Genomic DNA, 27742 nt, shown 5'->3' on the forward strand with positions numbered 1-27742 from the left:
CTGACTGAGGTCTGGAGAGGGGCGGAAGACCCCTGTAGAGTTTCCATCAACCACTCCAGGAGTCTCCAACCTCGAGGGGCTCTGCAGTTTTCACTGTAAGCCAGCTGTCTGGGCCTCGCGCAACTTTTGTCATGATGGCTGCCAAAAGCATTGTTGTAAGATCAGCTAGCACAAAGGCCTGATCTCTCCATCAAGCCTTTTAAGCAAGGCCAAAGCTATTGAAGATGATTTCTTGGAATGAACTAGAACATTTAAAATGAACATTGTGTTGAGTCCTCCAAAGAAGCAAAACTTGCCATTTTTGACATGGTGTAAATCAGAGAAAGAGTTCTGTGGGGAAGGGTTAGAGATGGAAGCACCACCTTCAGACGTGTACATACCAAAAAAGCACAGGCCCGGATGCAGGGTACATCCAGAAACACTCGCTTCACCTTTTGAGGTTTCTGTGACTGTACAGCAAAACTCTCTGCCTTACTCTTGTATGATGTAACCATTTGGGGTCCACTTTTGACTCGAACAGTGTAACTCCTTCATGCAATAAACTGAAAAGAGCTACAGAAAAAAAGGAATCCCCGACTTGGTCGCAAAAAAGTAGGAAAGCATGGATCAAGTGAGGTCTCAGCATTATTCAAGGAGCCCTGTGGTGCTGTTGGGTCAGTCCCACCAGGCACTCCGTGCGGAGGAAAATGCAGCGATCTGCTCCCATAAAGATTTCCAGCCTTGGACACTGGAGGTGAGGTCACTGTGAGCTGGAATAGACCCAACTGCAGTGAGTTATGAGCTGGAAGAAACACAAGGGTAGTGGGTAGGTTTAGTATGGTTCCGGTTCAGATTCTATTAACAATGTACCATTGGGCAGGTTTGGTAACCTCTCTGAGATTTAGTTCCCTTCGCCAAATACTTTCTTCATGGTGTTTGTGGAGAATTCACAGAACTAACATTCATAAAGTACTTAGGACTTTGTCCAGAACGTAGTAGGTGAGCAACCCAGGGAGATGACTGGACCCTGGTAGAATCAGCATCAGTGTGTGCTAATGTCTGCTTCCTAGGATCTGAGTAAGGAGATGCTGTATGAGGCAGACAGGAAGAGATGATCCTCCAACAATGCTGTGGTTCAGCCAGGGAGGGGAAACATTGGTATCCAGAACATGGAATACGTATTCTGAAAAGCCAGGGAACACAGCCAAAGGGGGTATTGCAACATGATGCTTAAGAAATATCTTAGCCATTTCTATGTCTAAGTAAAACTATTTTTAGTTCAGACTGAAGCTTTCATTTTCCCTGTATCCCCCGCCCCCAGCTCCCGATAAATAAAACCTTGAACAATTACCCAGAGCATTCAGAGCAGGAGTCCAGCACCAGCTCAATGCAAGTAAAGAGAATGCCGAGGCAGTTAGTAACAGTGTTCTGAAGGAAGCAGTTCTCTACCTAACGTAGCAATACGTCGATAAGTGTTCCACTGAAGTGTAAACTTAATGTGGCCAGAGACATGGTCTGTCCATAACGCAGAGCTTGTTTATAATCTGCAAATCTTTGTTGACTGGTCAGTAAATACCAAATCAATCATAACTCGTATATCTATGGCCAAGTGATTTTCTACAAGAGTGCTAAATCCAATCAATTGTGAAGGAAACATTTCTTTAATAATTGGTGCAGAGAAATCTTGATTTCCACATGAAGAAGAAAGAAACAGGATCCATGCCTCACACCATATACAAGAACCAATTCAAATACCCAAATGAAAAAATTAAAATCATAAAGATTGTTATAAAAATGTAAAGGCAAGGCTATTAGACCAAATGTTTGATGATATGTTATCAGATATAATAACAAAAGATCAACAAAAGACAAAATAAAAATTAATAGATGAAACATCATAAAAAATTCAATTCTTTAGTACACCAAAGGATTTTATCAATAAAGTGAAAAGACCGTATACAGATTGAAAGGAAATTTTTGAGAGCCACATAACAAATAAGGACCTAATATGCAAAATATGTAGCTTTTGCCGCTTAGTAACAAAAAGACAAATGACCCAAACAAAAAATGGTCAAAGTATCTAAAAAGAAAATTCATATTCTTTGAATATCCTTCGAAGATAATTTCAAATGGTTAACAAGTACACGAAAATATATTCACCATTATGAGACATTAAACCAAAACTAAACCCGCTGCCACTGAGTCCATTGCCATACATAGAGACTCCATAAAGGTGGCATGGTGGTTACAGGCTGGACTGCTAAACTTAAAGTCAGAGGTCCAAAATCACCAGCCACTTCATGGGAGAAAGATGGAGCTCTCTAGTCCCATAAAGTTATGGGTGCAGAAACTCACAGTTCGTTCTACCCTGTCCTATAGGGTCACTATGAGACAGCATTGAATTGATGGCAGTGAGTATTATATAAGGTATTGGAGACTGTAAATCTTTATGGAGGCAGACAGCCTCATCTTTCTCCCATGTAATGACAGGTGGGTTTGAACTGCTAACCTTGCAGTTAGCGGTCCAACACCTAATTCACAGTTTTAGTTGGGTTCCTGTTTATCAATCATTGGGAACAAGACAAATCAAAACCACAGGTCTAGCAGTAGGCCTGGTATAGAGCTGGCAATTACTAACTTCAAGTAGAAAAAAATTATCAAATAAAATGGGGAAGAAAAGTAGAATATTAGAAAGTGTGAGATGATAGTAAAATGAGCTTGACATCAATATTGACCAAATTAATAGGATAAATATGAAAAATGAAACACCAAAGTGGTAATGGAATTAAAAAAATAGGAAACAGCCTAAGGAATTATAAAGAAGAAAATCATATTGGACAAACATAGAAAAAGATTAAAAGTGCATCAGATTTATTGCACATTAGATATTTTAAGTGAACTTTGACACTGTTCTATGAAAACATCTTTGTGAAATTGATGCAAATAGACTTAAATAGTATGAGAAGATATATGAATCATGGAAATGGCAGGAAATATGCAAAGAGAAATTTCTATGATATCATTTCCCATCTTTAAAACCTACAAAAGTGCTTAAACCATTATATGGTTTAAGACTGACATTTTAAATGTATCTCTTTCTTTTTTATAAATCATTTTATTGGGGTCACTTATAGCTCTTATAACAATCCACACATCAATTGCATCAAGCACATTGTACTAATGTTGCCATCATCATTTTACATGTATCTCTCAATGATCACAAAAGGGGAGGGAAAACCCCTCTCTGGCTCTCCCACATTCTCTCTAATAGAGATTATGATCCGACTTATCTAAAATACATGACTTTCTAGCAAATGTCGAATGACATCAGGGTACTCACCCAAAGCCTATAGCCACCCAGTAGTTTCTGACCCCCTGGTGGGGCCCCACCATAGGAAGAAGATCAGGAGAATAAGTGATGGGACCATTGACAATATTAATGATGTCAGCCTTTTGCAAGACAGGCACCAACTCCATAGCAGCTTCAACATGCTCCATGATTCGGTCAAGGTCAGACTCAAAGAGTTCCTTTCCAAAACCTGAAAAGACACACCACTGTCATCAGTGTTCTGCAGCTGTACACAAAAGCTCACGTGTGTTTCAATTCTCCGAAACAGACTGCAATGAAAAACGACCTGGGGTGTATCATCGATCCATGAGTACTCACTATATTATGGAGAACAATCATTTTATTATTCTTGAAAAATAAAATCATGAAAGTCAACCTCCTAAAATGTGTGTGTGTGTGTGTGTGTGTGTGTGTGTGTTTTAAAGTTCCAATCAAGCTGACCCCAACTTCCAGCAATCCATGTGTGGTTAGAGACCTGTGCTCCTTGAGTTCTCAATGGCTACTTTGTCAGCGGACTGTGAGGCTTTTCTCTCAAGGGGCCTCTTGGTGGATTTGATCCTCTAACCTTGCAGTGAGCAGCTGAGTTCCTTTTTAGTTAAGAGAAAATTTAAATCAATTTCTAATATGTTTCTCATGTGTAATCCAATCACAATTCTTTTAAACATACAATCTAGTTAGTCAAGGGAGAGCCTTATTCAATTAGCCATAAGAGCCTGCGCCTTACTTCTAAGTGAAAGACAATGGGTGCTTACAGTCTTAACAGGACCCTGGAGAAAAGAATGGGAAATGATTTCAAGATTTCAATCAATGGGTTCGAGACTCCTTTTAATATCGCATGCCAGCAGGGAAAGAATAGCAACCTTATTTTTCCAGCCTGCTTCTATGCATATCCGAGGGCTAGAGTTCTGTGAAAACGGGGAGTCTTAGAGTACAGACATCTTCTCTGTCTTGCAAGGCACTGGGATTCAGGGGGGGCCATAGATGAGCTTGCAAAGAATATCACCACCCACTGGGTTGCTTTCCCATACAGTCAACTTCTTACTCCTGTTGGGGACTGTATGTTGTGTCAGTGACAGTGGAGGCAAGCAGACTACTGGGATCCAACAGTACCATGGAGCCCCCAGGCCCAGCTAACAGGCTGGCTCTTCTTCTAACCACTGCTGGTGGTGCTGTTAGGTGCCACCGAGTCTGTCTTGACCTATAGGAACCCTATGCACTACAGACCAAAACACTACACAGTCCCACGCCATCGCGACAATTATTCCCAGCCTGAGCCCATGGTTGCAAACACGGTTCAATCTGTCTCCCGAGTGCCTTCCTCTTTTTTGCTGATCCTCCCCTTTACCAAGCACGAGGTCCTTTCCCAGGGAGTGGTCTCTCTTGACATGTCAAAAGCCTGTAAGACAAAGTCTCACCAACTGATGTTTTATAAAAAATTGCTTGGCATTGATTTGAAGGAGAGGCAGCTAAACTATGGAGGAAGAGCTGAGAGAGACTCACTCATAGGCGATGACTCAGTCCTTCCTCTGTGATCAGTTGATAATCCACTCAGACACAAAGGTGCACCCACCTGCCATAGAAGGCTGATAAGTGATCATTTGCTGTTTTGCGGGAAAACATACTTCAGGGACAGTGGGAGAGGCCTCATCTTCTATATCAAGAAGGAATTAAAGAATAATTCTAGAAAGCACAGCTTTCTGTATTTTTGCATATTCCCTGGAATATATCAGTGCACCAAAAAAATGTTAGCTCCCTTTGTAGCATAGTGGTTACGTGTGGAACTGTAAACCACGAGGTCAGCAGTTTGAAACCACCAGCCACTCTGGGGTAGAAAGCTAAGGCTTTCTACTCTCAGAAATATTTACAGCGCTGTAAACCCACCGGGGCAGCTCTAATCTGGCTTATAGGGTCACCAAGAGTTTGAATCAACTTGATGGCAGTGAGTTTGGGTTTTGTTTATAAATGAACACCTTGTAATATTTATGGTTGTGTGTTGACTGGGCTAGGCCATGATTCTCAGTGGTTTAACAGTGAGATATAGTCATCCATCATGATGAGATTGGCTATGAGCAGCTCTGGTAGTTACATAATCTCCTGTGAACTTGAGTGAAGGGGTGGAGTCTAACCTGTTAATCAGGCCAATGATGACTCTGTGTAGACATGGCCTTCTCCTGAGGATTCTGGGAACTTCCTGTCTTCCTCCCTGGAGATGGGACACACACACACACACCTATCTCTCTCTCTCTCTCTCTCTCTCTCTCTCTCTCACACACACACACACACACACACATCTGGATTTGTTTCTCTAGTCAACCTGGAATAACACAGCAGCCTAAAAAGTTAAAGTGAGTGTCCTCATGGGTATTGCCTGCTCTCACTATACAAATCAATGCCAAAGTTTGCTTGCTTTGTGTTGGATCTAGCTCCTACATATGGCTTATCAAGATGTGACCTCTGGGTCTTGCCATCAGCCTGCTAAGTTGACTGACAAACCAAGGAGCGATTAGCCTCTGCAGTCTAGGAGTCTGCCACCTTACCTGCCAACCTTGGATTCATTCATCTCTGAAGCCAGAAGACTGCCTGCCATTTTTGACCTTTTAATCATGGGGTTTCAGCCCTCCAGCTACAGGAGCCAGGAAAATCCTCTAGCCTGACACCTGACCTGCAGATGTGGAACTTGTCAGTTTCTATAACCACATGAGCCATTTCCTTGAGATTAATCTATCTATTCATCTGTCTGTCTATTTATTTATCTATCATTGTAAGCATCACTGGCTTTGCTTCACTAGAGAACCTAGCCTAAAACATTGCTGAAGCACCTGTACAGGTAGTCTAATCTTTACTCTATCCAGAAGTCTTATTTCATGACAAATAAATACAAAAAACCACATTTCCTTACAGGACCTGAGAGGGAAACCACAGGACTTCCTGCTTTTGAATAAAAGATTAAGCCTTTTCCAGACCATTTCTATTGTATTGGAGGACCTCAATTTGCCATGCCAACCCACTCATACTGTGTTATAGACTGTTGGCCTTACATAATAGACTGGATATACTGCATCAGATATATATATATACACACACACATGTGTATATATGTATATATACACACGTATATATGTATTTATACGTATATATATTCCCTTTATAACAACAATCAGTGATATTGCTACTTTTTTCACAATGTATCAACATTCTCATTTTTTTTCCTTCAAATACAATCTGGATCACCAGAAGTGAGAGCTTCCAGACTAAGAATAGACAACCAAGAAGGAATAGACTGTCCATGTCTGAAGAATTAGTCATGAGAAAACCTTATGGACAGCCTCAAAACATTGTTGATGTTTTGGAAACTATGATCTTGGTGGTAGAAATAAAGCTGGAGATCACATGATAGTGATCTGGACCAATGACGTGTCCAGAGCAAATACCTTTTTTTCAACAACACAAAAGGCGACTATGCACATGGACTTGCCCAGATGGAATTCACAGAAATCATACTGAGTACATCTGTGGGAGGTCATAACAGAGAAGTTCAATATCAGCAGCTAAAACCAGACTAGGGGCTTACTGTAGAACAGGACATCAATTGCTCATATGCAAATTTGGGATAAAGCTAAGGAAATGAGAACAAGTCCACAGGAGCCAAAATACGACCTTGAATTTGTGCCACCTGGACTTTGAGAGCATCTCAAGAACAGATTCACAAATTGAACACAACTGACAGAAGACCTGGAGAGCTGTGGGAGGATATCAAAACCATCACTCATGAAGAAAGCAAAAGATCAAAGCAAATGTCAGAAGAGACTCTAAACCTTGCTCTTAATCATAGAGTAGCTAAAGTTAAGAAGAAATGATGACGTTGGAGAGCTGAAAAGAAAGTTTTGAAAGGTAACTGAAGATTGTGGCAGTTACATAATCTTCTGTCAACTTGCTAAGGGGTGGAGCCTAGCCTGTCAATCATGCCATAGCCAATGAGGCCTCCATGTGGGCATGGCCTTCTCGTGAGGATTCTGGGAACTCCTGTATTCCTCTCTGAAAGTGGGAGACACTCTCTGTTTGACATTCCTGTTGACAAGACTCATGGAGCCACGCTGATGACAGCCAGAGCCGTGGAGCTGGAGGAGCCACATGGAGACCCACACCAGGCCTGAGATGCTTCCACTGACACTGGATCCACAAGACTTTCCACCCACTAGCTGGTGATCTTCCTGAAATCGGTATCATTGCATGTGCTGTGAAGTCTCAAGAGGAATTCATGGGCTAATAATGGACTTAAAGACTAATATTGGACTCATAGACTTGATCTGGACTGGTCTGGGATGATATCTTAATGTATAATTTCTCTTTGATATAAAGCTCTTTCTTATAACATATGAGTGTCTATGAATTTGTTTCTCTAGTCGACCCAGACTGACACAAAGACAAAGTAAGATAGTTAATGATGCACAAAGATCTAGGTTTAGACAACCAAAAGGAAGATCACACAGCATATCTGAAGCTGAAAGAACTCAAGAAAAAATTCAAGCCTCAAGTTGCAATCAATGGGCAAAATACTGAATGATGCAGAAGACATTAATAGAAGATGGGAAGAACACAATCACTGTACCAAAAATAACTAACCCATATTCCACCATTTCAGGAGGTAGAACTTGAACAAGAACCAATGGTACTGAAGGTAGAAATTCAAATTACACTGATAGCATTAGCCAAGGAAAGTGTTTACTTATGCTTATTTATGTTGTATTGACTATGCAAAGGCATTAGGCTGTGTGGATCTTAACAAACTATGGGTAGCCTTGAGAAGAATGGGAATTCCAGAACAATTCACTGTGCTCATGAAGAACTTGTACATGGATCAAGAGGTAGTTGTAAGAACAGAACTAGGATATACTGTATGGCTTAAAATCAGGAAATGTGTGCATCAGACAGGTTGTACCCTCTCACATTTATGTAGCCTGTATGTCGAGCAAATACTTAGAGAACCTGTATTATATGAAGAACACAGCATCAGGATTAGAAGAAGGCAACTTGTGATATACAGATGACACAACCGCGTTTACTGTGGTATTACATAATAATTTGTCAATTTGAGGATTAAGAATGAAGGGGTGGAGTCTAGTCTGTCAATCAGATCATAGTCAATGAGGCCTCTGTGTGGTCATGGCTTTCTCCTAAAAATTCTGGAAAATCTGGATTTTCCTCCTTCAAGATGGGAGACCCTATCTCTCTCTCGGTTTACTTTCTTGGAGATGCTCTATTGAGAAGACACAGGATGACTCCCTGTGAAACATCCCTGAGGAGAAGCCACATAGATCTGGCCTGATGTAGCCCTAAGATCTGGAGAAGACACACAGAGACCCCTGCCAGTGCTGAGATGCTTACAATGCCACTGGATCCAAAGACTTTCTACCCACTGGCTGTGGTCATCCTGCATTCGGTGTCATTGCATGTGTTTTCATGAGTCTGGAAAAGATTTTATAGATTGGTATCTTACATATGGGCTAATATTGGACTTATGGGCTTTGACTGGACTGGGCTGGGATGTTTTCTTAATGTACAATTACTCTTTATATAAAACTCTTCTTGTACACATATGAATTTCTATGGATTTGTTTCTCTAGTCCACCCAGATCAATAAACTTATTGAAAGTAAGGAGGACTTGAAGACTTGATGATGAAGATCAAGGATTGCAGTCCTCAGTAATAAATACAGCTCAATGTAAAGAAGACCAAAATCCTCACAATTGGACCAATAGGTAATACCATGATAAACAGAGAAAATATTGAAACTGTCAAGGATTTAATTTTACTTGGATTCGTAACCAATGTTCATGGAAGCAGCATGAGATTAAAGGATGCATTTTATTGGGTAAATCTGCTGCACAAGACCTTTTTACCATGTTGAAAAGCAAGGAGGTTACTCGGAGGACTAAAGTGCACCTGACCTGAGCCATATTTTCAATTGTGTCATTTTGCATGTGAAAGTTGGACATTGAATAAGGAAGACCAAAGGACCGATGCATCAGAATTATGGTGTTGGCAAAGAATATTGAAAGTACTATGGACGGCGAAAAGAACGAGTCGATCTGTCTTGGAAGAACCATGACAGATTGCTCCTTAGAGGCAAGAACGGCGAGACTTTGTCTCATGTCCTTTGAACACGTTGTTCAAGGGAGACGGATCCCTGGAGATGGACATTATGCTGCTAAAGCAGAGGGCAGAAAAAAGGGGAAGGCCCTTGGCAAGATGGCTGGACACAGTGGCTGCAACAATGGCTCCAACATGAGAACAATTGTGAGGATGGTGCACTGGACAGCGTTTCGTTCTGGTTTGCACAGGATCCAATGGGCCAGAACCCACTAGATGGCACGTGATGGCAATAACAACAACAAATGGATAAGCTGAAACCAAATATGGATAAATTGTTTCCTACTGATGGTCTGCTTTTCAAACTCCACCTACATCATGATACAAATTTTCTTAAAATCAGAATTTAAGTTTGTTCCACTTGTTCCATCGTACACTGTTATTTCCTTGGTCAGGATTGTCAGTAGTAGGAACCGGGTCTCCTGAGGTAGGCAGCCATGATATTGTGGGCTATTCGTCTCGTAGAATCAGTTCTTCTTTGAGTCTTTGGTCTCCTTCACTCTCTTTGCTCCAAATGAGTAAAGACCAATAGTTGGACCTTATCTGGCTACTTTCAAAATTTTAAGATCCCAGATGCTACTTGCCAAACTAGTATACAGAACATATACTACATATATGTATATACATGTGTGTATAAATGTGTTGATATAGTCATATAAAATTACTGTTTATCACACACAAACATGTATGTACATATACCTACAGATAACCTATACACAAGCTTATATATGCCTGCCTATTCACATATGTGCATGCATATCTACATATGTGACCACACACATAAAAGAAGCCTGGCAGTCAAATGATTAAGTTTTCAGTTGCTAACCAAACCGTTAATAGTTCAAACCCACCAGCTACTCTGTGGGAAACTGAGAAGCGGGAAAGAGTGTATGCAGACAAATGCTCTACGCTCTTATTTTAAGGAGTCTGAGAGGCCTAGACTCTCGTGGAGGGAGGCCTTCAGGTTCATGTGGAGGAGGTGTATCCCAGTTATATTCTCCTAACTAAATTTATTCTCCACGATATCCCCCCTGTAATAATGCTTGCAAGCACATGGTTGCTTACTAACTGCTTGAGGGCTGTCTGCCTGAAGATATCTGCCATCAAAAGCAATCAGACCGTCTAACCCGAAGTGTGGCCCACTCCCTTCTGAGATGAATCACAGATTGTTCCCCGGGAGGAGAGCTCAGGAGCACCTAACCTCAAGCCAGCTCAGGGACACCCCCGAGATTATGTGAGCCTGTTAAGAGAATACATTGCCCTCTCTCTGGTTCCAGCCATCATGGAAGAAGTGAGCACCTTCATGTCTTGTCTGATGTTTCTTTAATTTACGCTTCAATTACACAACCGCCCCTTGGACCTGCTCTGTTGTGGAGGCTGCTCTCTCACACTGCTCCATGAGAGAGAGGCTAGTCTGCCTCAGTCAGGATTACAGCCGTGGAAACCTGACAGGGACGTTCCCCTCTGAGCCGTAAACAATGACAACGGATTTGATGTGAATTAACCACATATGTCTTGCTGGTTATTGTTGTAAAACGGTGTATGCCATGGCATTTGCCAAAAATGCCCCTTCGTCTCTGTACTTCTTAGTGTCCTCCTTCACCCGCATTCAGTATCGCCTTTCCCATTACCAAAAATACCACAACTATCTAGAAAGTGATTCTCTGTCTCTCCCTAACCTACCTCTGGTAGCTGCCAAAATCTATTGATTTTATATGTCTGTCAATTCCTCTCTTTTTATACCAGCGAGATCATACAATATTGGTCCTTTGGTTAGTTCACTTAACATAGTGTCCTCCAGATTCATCCATGCTAGAAGATGTTTGATTAGCTCATCATATTCTTTACAGCTGTGTAGCATTTCTTAGTGGGTGGGGTGAGTCACACACAATTGTCAGTCAAAAAGTATTGCTGCTGGGTTCTAGTTCATACAGGCATGGTTAATTGCAAGCAAAACCTGTCTCTGCAACCAGTAAATGGTAGAGGCAAATGATATACTTGGCTTAGTCTTCATGCGCATGTCTAACTATGGTACCTTAAAAAAGGCCAATCAAAATAGTGCTCTCTGGTGGGGAATCTATAGGACCAGCTAAATTTAGAAGATTATGGAGGGTTTTGTTTTGTTTGTTTGTTTGTTTGTATCCCAATGGTACAATCTTGATAGATTCTCTTGAAGGACACAGGGCGACCATATGGGCTTATTACGAAGAAATTTTAAGAAAATTTAAAACTGCATTGGTGAAAAAAGGCCAAGAAAGTTGTACCTAAAATTGTTTTTCCATCATGACAGTTCACCTGCTCATTCGCAGAGGACTTACAAGAATTTCATTGGGAAAACTGACCCCATCAATCCTATATCCCGGATTCTGCCCCTTCAGGTTTTTTTGTTCCCCAAATTCAATGAACATTTTAAAAGAGCATGGCTTAAGTCCTTCAAGGTTGACAAAACTATCATCTTTGAAATGGGGAGATTGAAGAGCAAACTCACTGGCATCAAGTGAATGTCAATGCATAGAGCCCCTACAGGACAGGGTCGAGCTGAACCCGTGAGATTCTGAGACTAACTTTACCGGTGTAGAAAGCCCCCATCTTTCTCCCTCCATGTGCCTGGTGGTTTTGAACTGCTGACTCTGCAGTTGACAGCCCAATGCATTACCACCACACCACCAGAGCTCCTAGGGAGGGTAAGAGAGATGGAAATACTGCCGTCAGAAGTGTATAGGCCCAGATGCAAGACATGTTGAGAAACACCAATTTCACATTTTGATGCTTTTGTTTAATAAAGGTTTCATATCAATATGATTTCATACCAATACTTTTTGACTTTCACTCATGTGTACCACAATTTGATTATCTGTTCATGTACTGATGATCACTTAGGTTGTTTCCATCTTTTTGTTATGGTGTCTCAGACAGCTTTGTGTTTCCAACCCCAAAACACAATCGCAATTGTATATCCAAATTCTGCAACTAGACGAGGCCATAGGAGCTGGGTTGGTGGGCAGAAGGCTGTCCTGGGCAGGTGAAAGTACGCCTGGAACCTTCAAGAGTAGCCAGAGCATGTTTCCTCCGTTTTCCCCCCAACCATCTTGCCCCTGTCCTCCCAGCAGCCTCACTCCTCCGCTGCAATTGTTCAGAGGGGCATGTGGACAGGGCTCACCTCAAACCACTCACCATCAGCAGTGCCGGTGACTAGTATCATAGTGTCCTTTATTTCAGACGTTTACACCTGCCGCTTGATGAACCCACCTGGAGGGACTCCACTGGTGACCCAGGAGTCCTGAAGTTGCATTTTCTCCTGACTTTCATAAGGACCAAACAGAAGCCCATCCCTCTCCTGGCGGAGGTAATAAGATCCCTCCAGGTCTCGAAGCACCGGGAGTTCTCGTTTCAGAGCTTTCACTTCAGGGATAGTGGCTGTAACAACGTATTGGTGTTGAACCGGAATGAGAGGATGCTCTAGTCCAATCATTTTACCAACTTCACGAGCCCAAAATCCTGGAACACAAAGGTAGTTTAAAATGTCATCACATATAAACATCTCACATCTAACAAGGCTATAACAATGTAAAATGAAATAAAACTATTTGGGTAAAGCATGAGTATGCATGGAAACATCTAAAGGATGGCATAACGAATTTTAAATATTTTTCCCTTGCAAAACTGCGTAGGGGAAAAGAAAAGATAATATATTACAATGAAAATATGAATGTCACTGAATTGCAAAAATGCTGAAATGGTAAATGTTATATATATATACACACACATATGCACAAACACACACACGAGCCCTCGTGGCTTTGTGGACTGCAAATCGGACTACTAATCACAAGGTCTGCAGTTCGAACCCACCAGCCACAGGAGAAGGATGAGACTTTTTTTCTGAAGCTTTAAAGCCTCAGAAAGCCACAGGGGTAGTTAGACTCTGCCTATAGGGTTCCTACGAGTCAGAATCAATTCGATGGTCGTGAGTTTGGTTTTAGAATATATGAGGGAGCTTCAAAAGTTCCTCAAGATGTGAAATTTTAAATGAATGGAAAACTTCCACAAGCTCTTTGAAGTCTCCTCAACTTTACCACAATAAAGAGGGTGAGGAGTGGACAACGCTGCCATATTTGAAAGAAAGACATTTCCCATTGCCCCAGAGAACCCCGTTCTGGATCAAGGATTTTGCCCATCAGCAAAAGTGGAGTGGGGCCAAAAAAAAAATGAACCTTATTTTAAAGACAATAAATGAAAAATGAAGTCAACCTATAATAAAGCCCTGTTCGTAGGCAGCCTCACTGGCTCCCATAACTCTCCTCAACTGGATGGTGCCCAATATTTGAAAATTAGTTTGCTACCCTAAAATCTGAAAACAGAGCTATTTGGGGAGAGAGACCACATGAAGTTTCATCTGTTTGGGTAAAAGTTTCTTTTTTTCAAGAGCCTCTCTTGTAAAGAGCCTGAAGGTTCCAAAGGTACAAGAGCCAAGACCGAAGAGGAGTCACAGCTAAGGAAAAAGGAACTCATTGTAGGCAGGGGGACTCAAAACGCCCGCCGTCACCTCCCAACTTCCACCAGGGCTGTCTTAGAGATGAGCGTGAATGTTTGTTGTTGTTTCATTTGCAGAAAGATAAAATGCCGCCATCGAGTGTGTGTCGACTCATAGCCACTGTGTGTGGGGCTTCTGAGGCTGTAAATCTTTACAGGAGCAGGCAGCCCCATTTTTCTTCCAAGGAGTGGCTATGAGTTTGACTTGCTGATCTCGCAGCTAGCAGTCCGGTGCAAACCTGAGCAAGGAAATGTGAAGCTGAAAGGAACCTTGAGCTTCACCCAGGTGACCCCTTAGTGCACCGACATGCAAGCTAACATCCAAGAATATTGGGATTATCACTTGTGGTTTTCTTCCTCCAGAGAGCCTTTATTGAAAGAACCCAAGACACCTTCACTTGTCTAAGGGCATTTTGGGATGGAACATGATGGCGATGGTGTCTCTTTGGCAGGGAGGTGTCGGCAGACTGACTCAGCAGTGGGATAGAGAGTGGTGCTTGTCCCTGAAGCAACGTCATGGCTTGGGGGGGGAAGGTGGGGGCGGTCACCACAACATGAGGAGCTGCATGAAAGGGTCCCGGCATGAGGAAGGCTGAGAACTGCTGCTCTAGAGAGTTCAGACAGTGACAAATGATGGGCCCATTTTTGACGCAGTGGATCAGGCAAAAATTAGCAATTCTGACTGGACACTGGTTTTGTGTCAGCATGATGCTGTTACATTCTTATGGAAGCGTTCACAGTTAGCTCAGGCTAAACAAGTCATCTGGAAGTGAGATGAAGGGGATCATTTGCCCCTGAGCAAAGGAAAGGCGTGCATCCTAATAAAGAGCCCCTGCCCAAAGCCCGGAGCCGCACCAGAGGGAAGCGGGGAGTAGCATGAAAGTAAGTATGATGAGGCAGGTGTGAAAGCTTCAGGGACAAGAGGCAAGCTAGTCTACCACACACCTTGCACACCAAGATTCAGACATGCAAGGAGCGGGCCCTGCCCTCTCTCCCGCAGGAACACCTATATGGCAACCCCACCGCATCAGAGGCGTACCAGGCTCCACGGGGTTTTCAAAGACTGGTTTCTCAGGAATAGATCACCAAGCCTTTCTCCAGAGATCCCCTGGGTGGACTCAAACCGCCTTTCTGGTACCACCCAGGGACACCGCCTACACAGACCATCTGCTACAGAGGCACTGGAAGACTTATTATTGGTTTTGTAGATTCTGACCCCTACCCAGATCTTGTGAATATTGAGACACTTCTTGGGGTGATTTTCTTGTTCACTGGCTTGAAAACCAAGCTCTTTGGGAATTCAGTTTACTAGCTAGTGAGATGCTGGGTGACTATGGAACAAAAAGGAGCAACAAAAAGGCAATTGTCGCCTGAGACGAATGTCTTCCAGATGGCGGTATAGACCTATCAGGGGGGTTTCATCCTAATTATAACTATTGCTGTCGTTGTGGCAGCTAATCTTTATGAAGTGATTTCTATGTGGTTGGGATAGTTGGGTTTTGTGTCAGCTTGATGCAATCTAACAGTGTGGGTGGGATCTTCTGTGAAGAAGCCAAGCGGCTGTGGGAAGACTAGGGTAGAGTGTCAGCGTCTTAATTTGACCGCACGCTCGATACAATTCAGGGAAATTTCTTGAGGGCTGTGGCCTACTCAGTGCAGATGGACACTGTGGGGAAGCAAGCTCACTTCTTCTGCTGGATCTGGGTCATCAGTCTGTTATATCGCCTGCCGATCCCAGGAGCCATCAGCAGACTACTGACCTTGGAGCTACCGGCTTGTGGTCTTCCGGATTCATCTTCCTGCTTCCTGGCTTGTTGGTTCCCAAAGCTACCCAGGTCAGGAGCGGTCTCCAGCTTACCATCTGACCTACAGGTTTGAACCAAACTGAACTTACCTGCTTCTTCAAGCATATGAGTCATTTTCCCCCAAGTTATACATTTTTTATTGTTTTTTTTTCAAGTTGTACATTTTCTTTTTGTTTGCTTGTTTTTTCCAGGTTGTACAGTTTCTTTTTGTTTGTTTGCTTTGAGCCATTTCTTGATACAGTTCTCTTTCTATAGCCATACACATATAAGCATCATAGCTTGCTTGTCTGGAGAACCCAGCCTAACACAGTGATAGAGCCTGTTCTAGGTCCCTAACATTATTAACACATTTACTATTCATCTTAACGCTCTGAGCTGGGTACCAATGTTGATGCTGTTAGTTGCCATAGAGTTGACTCTGACTCCTGATGATGCCATGTGGGTTGAGTAGAACAGCTCTAGAGGGTTTTAAAGGCCATGTTCTTTCCCAGGTAGATCACCAAGCCTTACTTCCAAGAAGCCTTGGGCGGTGGGTGGTAGTGGTGGTGGTGTCTGAACCACTAACCTTCCAGTCAGTATCTCAGCACTTTACTGTGCTTAAGACTCCTTAACTGAAACCTAAAACCAAACCCACGCTCAGTGAACCCACTCTAACTTACAATGACCCAATAGAACATTTCAGAGACAGTAAATCTATACGGATACAAACTCATCTTGCTCCAATGAAGCATCTGGGGAGTTTGAACCAGAGACCTTGAGATTAGCAGCCAAGTACCTATCCCAAAGTGCCACCAGACCTCCCTAAAATGATTCCTTAGATGGGTACTAACAATCCCGATTTTCCAAATGGGCAACTTGCCCAGGCCACATAGCTGGCAAAACAGAAAGCCCCCAATCCCTTATGTGAGTAGGTAATAGAGGCTTTATATCTGGTTTCTTTAATTAGATTGCAGTACTAGCCTGGTGACTTTAGGAACCATAGTAGTGCAGTGGTTAAAGCACACATGGTGCTAGTTAAAAGTTCAGAGGTTAGCTGCTCTCCATGGGAGACAGACCTGACAGTCTGCGTGCATAACATTGACAGCATTGGAAACCACAGAGTGCTGTTCCACCCTATCCAGCAGGGTCACCGTGACTCAGAATGGACTCAATGGCAGTGGTTTGGCCTGGTTTGGGGACTGATAACCTGACCAATTTGTGAGACACACTGCTCTCCCTGAAGCAGCCTGGGAAATATCGCATCAGCCAGCATATTCTCAAACCACGTCGATGCAATGCCATCCACAGATGCCTGCTTTCATTCCCCAAATCAACCTCTCTTACCTTCAGTTCTATCCAAAGTCCCACCAAAGCCTTTGTACCCAATCACTGAGGCTTACCTGTTAGGGAAGTGATTCTCAACCTTCCTAATGCTGAGACCCTTTCATACAGTTCCTCATGTTGTAGTGACCCTCCAACCATAAAGTTATTTTCATTGCTACTTCATAACTATAATTTTGCTACTGTTATGAATCAGAAGACCCCTGTGAAATGGGGTCCCACAAGTTGAGAACTGCTGCTTTAGGGAGCATTACTCTTCACATAGATTTTCTTAAAATAGACTTGATAATAATTAAATACACACATGCATGTATTCTTCCCTTACATTACTACATGTAATTAGTTAAATTTTTCCATGGATGTGTGGCAGTTGAGAATGATTTCACATTCAGGTGACCTGTTAGAAAGTGTAATAACTCAAGGAGCTAAAGATACAAGCAAGTTCAAGTGTGGGCCCAGGTCACGCCTGGTGGACCCAGGTCCCTGCAAGTAGAAAACGAGTGGGTTCTTAGGGGATTTCAATTTTGTCCCTCAATACTCAAGGATTCTAAGCTAGAACACAGGAACATAAAGGACAGATGATTAGATATGCTTCCCAATGTTCTGGAAGGAGAAGGGCTAAAGGAACGAGAGAGGGAGAGGTCGAAAATCACCAGGTGTGCCCTAAAGAGTAGACTGAGGACCAAGGTGATGCTCCTGGTTTGGGACACTACTGGTTCGCAGTGTAAAGAAAGGGTGGACGCAGGAAAGAGGAATAACGCATACCTGGGCAGAGCACACCCCGGAGCAGAATAACAAGCCCTGAAGGAGAGCGCCAAGTTCCTGTGATTGGGGACTTCAGGTCAGCCCGAGAGCAAAGTGACCCAGGCGGCCCGTGAAGGAAGGCTTTGTGACTTCAGGACAGACCAGCTGTGTAACTTTAACGTGTTTCATAACAATGTGCACAATCGGGAACATGACTTTATGGCTCTCTTTGCCACTTTTTTTAAAAGCATGGATTAAAAGTAAAAGCAACCGAACGAACCAGGCACGATGCTTACCTGCAGCATTGACAACTCGATTTGCTCTCACGGAGCCCTGTGGGGTGTCAACCTCCCACGTTCCGTCCATCCTGGGTTTCAGAGAAGTCACTGGGGCAGGATATTTTAAAAGGGCACCGTATTTCCTGGCGCCGGCAGCCAGGGCCATGGTTAGAGAGTAAGGGTCTATGTGACCGTCTCCAGGATTGTAGAGTCCAGCCAAGACCTGAAGAGATCACACGGTCACTATTCAAGGCAATATACACACAGTGGTCAATGTAAATCTCCTATCCGAGATGCTTCGTAAAACGCTTACTGCCATCTGTCACTTGGCATCAGAGTGCACTGCAGTTCTGTTTCTGAGCCTGAGCCCAGGCACACATGAGCATCGAGTAGACAGGCTTGCGCTTGTCGCCGGACTCTTTCTCACCGAGTGATGGAACCCGGGTGCTCATTTAGACACACGGTCGCTGAGATGGGGTCTCACAGTAAGTTTCCCAGCCTCTCTTGAAGCTGTTCATTCCATCTCTTAGTTTAGACTATTGCTAAATTTGGGTCCGTGGGGTGTAAATGTGAGTGCTGGGTGGCAGCAACCAGGAACCACTGTAAACAGACAACCGGCATAAGCTCCATCGGCTTACACCTTTGTCCCTTCCTCCATCCCGCTGTCTGGAATGCACAGAAGATGGTTGGAGCCCTTGCTGCCATCTTTGAATAAAAACACAAGAGTCGAGGCAGGCTCTAGAAATGGCAGATCAATTACCGGGAAAGCGACTGCCCAAACCCACTGCCAATGAGCTGATGCCCAGCAACCCACTGCCCCTGTGGTTTCTGGGCTATCAAGCTTTATAGAACAAAGTGAAGTTGGCTCTCATCCCACTCAACAAAAATCTATTGAGCACCACATATGTGCAAGGAACTGTAGTCAAAATCTGTGTCTATTGAGATGGCCATGTGACTTTTGTCCTTTATCCTATTAATAAAATTATTTGACTATGTTTCAGATGTTAGACAATCTTGAATTTTTAGGATAAATCCCCGTTGGTCATGACTTAAGACAAATTCACAACGGTGCGGGTTCGCCACAAAGCATCCCAAGATTGTCATATAAAAAGCTATCGGCTATCAGACTGAAGAAGAATCGGTGTTTGAGCTCGGGTGCTGACAAGGAATCGTGAAGGCACCGTGGACCGGCAAAAAACAACCAAATCTGTCCTGCAGGAAGCCCAGCCCAGGAGCATGGTGGCCGAACCTGTCCCAAGACGAAGCATGAGACTGTCTCCAGGGCACTGGACCTGTTCTCAGGAGAGGCCAGTCCCTCGATAGATCACTACACTTGGTCACCTGGAGGGGCAGCGAGAAAGAGGAAGGCCCTTGACAGGATGGACTGATGCAGTGGCTTCACCCATGAGCTCAAACGTGAGAAAACTTGTGAGGATGGATGCAGGGCTGGCAGGGTTTCATTCTGTCGCACACGGGTTACTATGACTCAGAACCGACTCGAAGGCAATATTGTAAATGTTCTATGAAATTCTGTATGTAAGTGGTTTTGCCACGCTCAATGGTACGTAAATATGTGCTTAGCAAATATTAGTCATTTTTTCTTGCTATTCAAAGGAGATTATCACCCAGTAGGAAAAGTCAATAATTTCCTTATTAGGTGGAATCTGTCAGCTATTTAGGAGGCAAATCTAGACCATACCAGGCGCAGCGTCTGTTGGTTAAGTACAACTATGAGCCCAGCTGTGGCAAAATACCACAGTACTTCTTCCCTTGATTTTTTCCACATTTAACAACATAATCTTTCTATTCATGTATTTATCACGCCTGGCTATCTCTTCTGTTTGTAATTCTCAAACACAATTGTGCATGGAAACCCTGAGGCCCTGGGGCACAGTAACAGGCCTACTGGAAAACGTTCCCTCAACTGTCAGGTGGAGAACAAGTAAGCCTGCTTTCCTTCTAATTTCCCATCGAGCAAACAGGGTGGCTAGATGCTGCGGGTTCCTGTCTGACTCCTGATGACCGTGTGTGTGTGTCAGAGTAGTTTTGTGAATTGGCGAAAGGTTTACCGGGCAAATCAGCTTTTCACTCAACAATTCATACACACTTTGTTTCAAGACATTGACTACACTACCCACAATGCAACACCACTAATCCCACTTCCTCCCTGTGTTTCCTGGCTCCTAACCCTTCCTGTCTTCTGAACTTTGTTCTTAGGAAAATGCTACTCTTTTGCTCTCACATGGTTGACCGTTCTAAGGAGTGCGTACCTCATTAGTATTTTTGTTCACCTCATAGACCTGTCTACCATTTGGCTGAAGACTGAGGCAGTGGGTAAGCCCAACTCCAAAGATGAGGGGTGACTTAAGGACCTCTGTCTCAGGGGTTCCACCAGTAAGCCTGTTTTTTTTATGATTTTGAATTTTTGTCTACATTCCTCCCCCCACTCCCCACCCCCCTATCCAGGGCCTTCCAATGTGATCTATTGCAGAGTGATGGACAGAGGTAGCCAGTCACTCTCTACTTCTTCTGGTCCCGGGTCCTGCGGACTGATGTTTACATCATTCATTGATCCATTGGACTAATTGTTTCCACTCTTCTTTCCTCCAGATAGGGAGAGACCAATAGTTTTACCTTTGATGGCTGCGCGCAAGCTTTGAAGACCCCAGTGGCTACTCACCAAACAAGGAGTTACAGCATTGTCCTTATGGACTTCACGACGCCAATTGACTCTCGTGCCCCTGAGACGCCAGGCCCAGTAGCTCTTCCTTCAAGGTGTCTGGTTTGATTACGGAGCTCTCATACCTACCCTAACCTCCTGTCCGCTCTACCATCGGCATGGATCTGTTTGCAGCTTAGGTAAACAGGAGTACATCGGTAGAAGTAGCCTCTGTACTCATGGATATTGTCCCAAATCCTTTGCAAATCTGTTCCGCTTGTGTGTCTATCTATACATCCACTCACACATGACCGTTACTGCAAGATTGCATGCATGTCAGCATCTGCCTCGGTGGTAAAGGTAACGCTTTTCAGTGTTTGCCTGAGCCGCCATCTTTTCTGACCTCCGCCTTCTTGTATTTCCCTCCCCTTCACGAGTCAGAATTGCCTGGGTGGCGTGAGGGTGTTTTGGGGGGTTTTATTTGTTAGTCTCACCCAAGTTAATATGTGCCCGTTCTTTAGTCGGTGGGCTCCCTTCCCCTGCCAGCCCTGCCATCTACCAAAGAGTCTTTCCCCTTTGGGTGAAGACCGTCTCTTGACTTTTTATAATAGTGGTCTGTCTCCCGTGGAATTGACCTATTTCACTCACCATAATGTCCTCCAGGCTCACACGGTTGTCCATGACTAACTTTTCAGAAGATCGCCAGGTCTTTCTTCCAAGGTGCCTCTGGGTGGATTCAGTTAGAAGCAAGTGTGTGCACCGGCCGGGGACCAGCCCACCTCCTGGTTCACCCGAGCCCCAGCATTAGTCAACTGGCTTTGTCAACTGAAATTGGGTGTGTGACGCTTTTCTAATTTTAATGAACTTGTAAAAAGAACACTTTTTCTAATTTTAAATTCAGGTCAACAACTCGTGAAAATGCTCTTAAGATAACTACCTTGTCCATGTTGAGTAAAGGGAACATCTCCTGGATTTTCTCCGGTTCAATAATATACTGTTCCGTTGCATGCCAGCCAGTCCGGGTCATTTGATATTTAAATTCATCTACCCTTACAGGAGTGGTAGCAATTCGGATACTACCGGGCTGGTGGAATCCCACCACCTGTGGCAATGATGTCAGTAAAAGCACAAAAATCAAGCATCATATGACAATTCCAAACAGTTTCTTTCTACTTGAGCCCTTAGAATCAGCTCATTTTTTCCTCCCTCCTACACCCTCGCACCCTCATGAACCTTTGATAAATTATTTTTATTTTTATATCTTACACCATCCATTGTCTCCCTTCACCCATGTTTCTGTTACTGGTGGTGGTGGTGGGGGGGGGGGTGTATGCATTGATCAATGGGATCAGTTTCCCCTTTCTCCCACTCCCCCCCCCCTATCCTCATGGTATGGCTACTTCCATGACTGTTCCTGGGGGCGGGGGGTCATCTGTCCTGGGTTCCTTGTGTCGAGGGCTCTTCTCTGTACCAGTGTACATGCTCCAGTCTAGCCGGATTTGTAAGACAGAACTGGGGTCATGATAGTGGCGGGGAGACAGCACTAAAGAACTAGAGGAAGGTTGTATATTTTGTTGGTGCTATACTGCACTCTGTCTGGCTCATCCCTTCCTTGTGACCCTTCTGTGAAGGGATGTCCAATTGTGGACAGATGGACTTTGGGTCTCCACTCCATGCCTCCACTCCTCATTCACATCGATATGATTGTTTGTTTGGGGTCTTCTGATGTATGAAACCTCATCCTGTAAACACCTCATGATCACACAGGCTGGTGTGCTTCCTTCATGTGGGCTTTGTTGCTTCCCAGCTAGAGGGGTGCTTGTTTATCTTCAAGCCTTTAAGGCCCCAGAAACTATATCTTTTAATAGCTGGGTATCGTTATCTTGGGATTTTTTATATCTGTTGTCCTCTAAAATGGCCCTAGTACCCCTAACTATCAATAAAAGTGTTTTCTTTTTTTAAAAAAACCGAGGGATGTATCATTCATCTCTGCCTGATCGCAGGCAGAGCTCCAGTGGGGCTTCTCAGGGGAACCTCTCAAGGCCGACTTGGGGTGAATGCAGAGGCTGGGGACCCACGTGACTGTGGTTTCAAAGGAAGCAGCAGTAAGAAAACACAGGAATGTAAGCGAGCCCAGGGGATTTCAAAATGGCAAAGCCTTGAGGAAGGCTGGGTGATAAGGAACACATGGAAGGGAAGCAAAAGACAAAACGTTGCAAAGTCAGGACATGGTGTTCCCAGGCCAGGCGGGCCCTCTGGCTGTTATCCTATTGACTGGGGAGCCATTGATGGGTGGAAGCAGAGAGGAGCGTGACATCTTTAAGGAAACTTCGTTCTAAGCCTGTGGCTAGACTTTGCTATTGAGTTTCGAGAGCACTCGTGAACACGGGGAGGGTGAAAATGACAGTGAGCGCCTTGAAGTGAAGCACTTCTCAGCCGTGTGACCACACCATTTGCAGACCTTGCTGAAAGTCTCCGTTTCTTAGCGACCAGACTTAGTGATGGGCTACGGTCCTTTCTCTCTTCGTGTAAAAGCCACCGGGCAGTCATTCACTGCATCAATAAGACATTTAGTTGATCTTACAGCAAATCCTACAGCCTGTTCCATTAATATGTCATCAGATTTCTCTAACACAGTTAACCTTGTGCAGGCCATTGTTGTTACTGCAGGCCGCTCTGCATAATGACAAGTCCCAATCAGCGAGAGATTTACACATTTCTCAGGCAATTTCAAGCTAATTTCTTTTACCTGCCCTGTTTCTTCTTCCAGTTTTTCATAAAGTTTGATGCTATCATAATGTATCTTCTTCAAGTTTATTCCAGGGTGGAAGTAAGTTGTTAAACCTGCCTTGAAAGTGAAGAGAAAAGGAAAGATTGGGGTGGGGGGAATTAACATTCACCAGTCTGTTTGATTGTTTATCTGTTAAGCAATCATTTATTGAGAAACTGAGGTGCACCAGCCAGTCTTTGGAAATGAGGACACATCCAAACCCACTGACGTAGAGTCAAGTCCAATTCGTGGGGACCCTGTAGGACAGATCAGAACTGCTCCTGTGGGGTTCCAAGACTGTAACTCTTGATGGAGTAGAAAACCTCATCCTTTTCCCAGGTGCTACTCCTGGTTTCAAACCACCAATCTTGCTGTTAGCAGCTCCACCTCTTACCCACTACACCCCGAGGGCTCGCCAGTTGAAGCACACTAAAGCATAAGGTCAAGGTAGGGCTGGCTGTAAAATGGAGTTGATTTCAGGTACGTTACGTGAGAGCCAGACAATGACAACCACACACTAAGTCTCTAAAAAGTACTAGGGAAAGGTTGTTTGGAAAGTTCAGAAATGGAATATTTAGGTGGAAGGTTTGGGAATATAAGTTATTAGGAAGCATATGGCATGATGTCAAAGAAAGTGGGCTCAAACCAGCAAACCGTAAGTATGCTCCCTTGAGCACATGGACCCTGGAGTGGCAAATGGCTTTTCTTGGCTCACTCCCTTCCAGGTCCTTGAAGGGAGCAGCGCCCTCCTGTTCCCCTCTGGAAAATTTAAATTTTAGAAATTAGAGAATGCCCAAGAATTAGAGACTGCTGAACAGACTTTTGTTGACCCTTGACCTATTGATTAGCACATAGCTGACACTGCTAACGTATTTGCTAGATAATTATTAACTAATTACTGTTGGGAGGAAAAAAAATCTAAATATGAGCCATGCCAAACTCTGGAAGATACAGTGTGGTATTTAGATAAATAATTCTAAACAATTATATGAAGCAGGTTTTCCCAATTAGTTTCTGAGATTTTGTTCGCAGCTAATTTGTCTAGAAAAATCTCTGTTAAGGATATTTCCATTTCAAAGGAATTTCTCTGGCAGTGGTGGACATTTTGTTCTCCTGAAGTCAAAAAGCACCCCATTAAAGTTCATCCACGCATCTCTTATGGACTAGATCCATGGGCTTGTGATGGCTGGAGATTATGTCCACTGGACACTGTGGGTAAAAGGAATTATAAGCTAATGTTCTTTTATTTTTAGTTAGAATTATATTTATTTATTGGTTTTTTATTAAATCATTTTATTGGGGGCTCTTAGAGCTCTTATCACAATCCATACATTCATACCTTGTGTCAAACACATTTGCACATATATTGCCATCATCATTTTCAAAGTATTTGCTTTCTACTTGAGTCCTTGATATCAGCTCCTCATTTTTCCCTCCCTCCCTCACCCTTCCTCTCTCATGAACTCTTGATAAATTATAATTATTATTTTCATATCTTACATGGTCTGCTGTCTCCCTTCACCCACTTTTCTGTTGTCTGTCCCCCTGGGGTGGGGTTATATGTCGATCATTGTGATAGGTTCCCCCTATTTCCCCCCACCTCCCCATACCCTCCTAGTATCTCATTCTCATTGTTGATCCTGAGGGATTTATCTGTCCTAGATTCCCTGTGTTGCGGGCTCTTATTTGTAGCAGTGTGCATGTTCTGGTCTAGTCAGATTTGTAAGGTAGAATTGGGGTCATGATAGTGGGGGGGTAGGTATTTTTTAATAAGCATTTTATTAGGGACTCATACAACTCTGATGACAATCCATACATACATCAATTGTGTAAAACACATCTGTACATTCTTTGCCCTCCTCAATTTCAAAGCATTTGCTCTCCACGTAAGCCCTTTGCATCAGGTCCTCATTTTCCCCCTCCCTTCCCATTTCCCTTCCCTCATGAGCCCTTGATAACTTATAAATTATTATTTTGTCATATCTTGCCCTCTCCCACGTCTCCCCTCACCCCCTTTTCTGTTTTGTCCATCCCCCAGGGAGGAGGTCACATGTAGATCCTTGTAATCGGTTCCCTCTTTCCAACCCACTCAGCCTCTACTCTCCCAACATCGCCCCTTACACCACTGGTCCTGGAGGTATCATCTGCCCTGGATTCCCTGTGCCTCCAGATCCTATCTGCACCAGTGTACATCCTCTGCTCTATCCAGACTTGCAAGGAAGAATTCAGATCATGGTAGTTGGGCGGGGAGGAAGCCTTTAGGAACTAGAGGAAAGCTGTATTTTTCATTGGTTCTACATCGCACCCTGAGTGACTCATCTCCTCCCCTAGACCCCTCTGCGAGGGGATCCCCAGTGGCCGACAAATGGGCTTTGGGTCTCCACTCTGCACTTCCCCCTTCATTCACTATGGTAAGATTTTTTTTTTCTGATGATGCCTTATACCTGATCCCTTCGACACCTCGTGATCACACAGGCTGGTGTGCTTCTTCCATGTGGGCTTTGTTACTTCTCAGCTAGAAGGCCGCTTGTTCATCATCAAACCTTTAAGATCCCAGATGCTATATCTTTTGATAGCCGGGCACCATCAGCTTCCTTTAATACATTTGCTTATGCACCTGTTTGTCCTCAGCGATCATGTCAGGAAGGTGAGCATCACACAATGCCGGATTATTATAACAAAGTGTTCTTTCATTGAGGGAGTACTTGAGTCAAGGCCTAATGTCCATCTGCTACCTTAATACTTAACATATAAATATAAGTACATTGATCTATTTCTCTATCATTATATATATATATTTATTTACATATGCACATGCCTGTCTTTGCTCTTTCATCCAAAATAGTCACATAGATTCATTTGTATGAAGTGGTTACTTATGATGTATTGCCCAATGTATTTTGTTTAGGGAATACATTATTTCAGAAATTGAAAGTCAAGGAAAATTTGGGTTCTCCTTCTGAAATGATGATCTGTTTCTACTGAACAATGCACACTATCTTCTTTTTGTTAGGACATCCAGATGTAAGTTCTTGGGCCAATTTTCTCAATCAGCCACAAAACATGTTATTTATTTGTACCTTCTTTTTTATCATCTGATTTTTATCTGTGTTTTTAAATTGGGATCAGTGACACCTGTGCCTTTCTTATAAGCTATTTCAATGTCATGGCCTCGTGTGTGCTATTTGTTGCTAACTTATACACTAGACCGTGATGCTGGGTATATGGAGAGCACAAGTGTCTCTCTTCCGGGACTTCTACAGGAATCTATTAAAGGAGAAGTTTGAAGAAGGAGAAAATGCTGACCTTATCCTTCAGAATTTGATAGTGTGCTTGAGATTGAGGAATTTTCATTCATGAAATAACAAAATTGAGGCTTATGATTATTTGTCAGACTATATGGTGAAACACTTAAGATCTAGGGGAACCAAGGAAAGAGAAATCTGGAGGGGTCCCACAAGTTCTCAATAGAAAGGGCAATTTCCAGCCCTTTAGAGGGACCCCTTCTTGCCCAGAAAAAGGACCGGGAATCACGTTCATGGGACAACTCTCTTTTTTCCCCCTTTATTCCTATGATGCTGAATTGCTTGGTGTGGTAGTTACACAATCTCGTGTCAACTTGAGGACATTAAGAGTGAAGGGGTAGAGTCTAGCCTGTCAATCAGGTCACAGCCTGATGATGCCTCTTTGTGGGCATGACCTTCTCATGATGATTCTGAGAACTTCCTCTCTTTCTCACTGGAGGTGGACCACACGCTCTCTCTGCTTCACCTTCCTGTTGAGGAGCCACTCTTGGAGAGCTGGAGGAGCCATGTGGAGACCCTTGCCTATGCTGAGATGCTTCCACCACCACTGGATCCACAAGACTTTTCACCCACCAGTCAGTGATCCTCCTGCATTTACACCATTGCATGTGCTATGCGAATCTAAAGAGGAATTTATGAACTAGAATGGCACATATGGGTTAATATCGAACTTATGGACTTTAGCTGGACTGGACTGGGATGTTTTCTTAATATACATTTACTCTTTGATATAAAGTTCTTTCCTATACATATATGAATGCCTCTGGGTTTGTTTCTCTATTCAGCCTGGTCAAACACACTTGGCTTTTGCTGACCAGTTCCATCTTGAAATCAAACTACATTTTCGATA

The 27742-nt window shown here is 43.5% G+C and overlaps 1 protein-coding gene across 1 annotated transcript in view; it reads right to left on the reverse strand.

The window, feature by feature from the left end:
- Positions 1–27742, reverse strand: part of DMGDH (dimethylglycine dehydrogenase) — a 302254-nt gene that overhangs the window by 44684 nt on the left and 229828 nt on the right. Inside the window, exons 5-9 of the mRNA XM_075541210.1 lie at positions 23567–23665; positions 21755–21919; positions 18177–18381; positions 12728–12976; positions 3320–3518 (exon numbers count right to left, since the gene is read on the reverse strand). Of these exons, the coding sequence (XP_075397325.1) occupies positions 3320–3518; positions 12728–12976; positions 18177–18381; positions 21755–21919; positions 23567–23665 (917 nt within the window). The remainder of the gene's footprint in view (positions 1–3319; positions 3519–12727; positions 12977–18176; positions 18382–21754; positions 21920–23566; positions 23666–27742) is intronic.

This window comes from Tenrec ecaudatus, chromosome 2 (genome assembly GCF_050624435.1).
Source record: "Tenrec ecaudatus isolate mTenEca1 chromosome 2, mTenEca1.hap1, whole genome shotgun sequence".
NCBI lineage: Eukaryota > Metazoa > Chordata > Mammalia > Afrosoricida > Tenrecidae > Tenrec > Tenrec ecaudatus.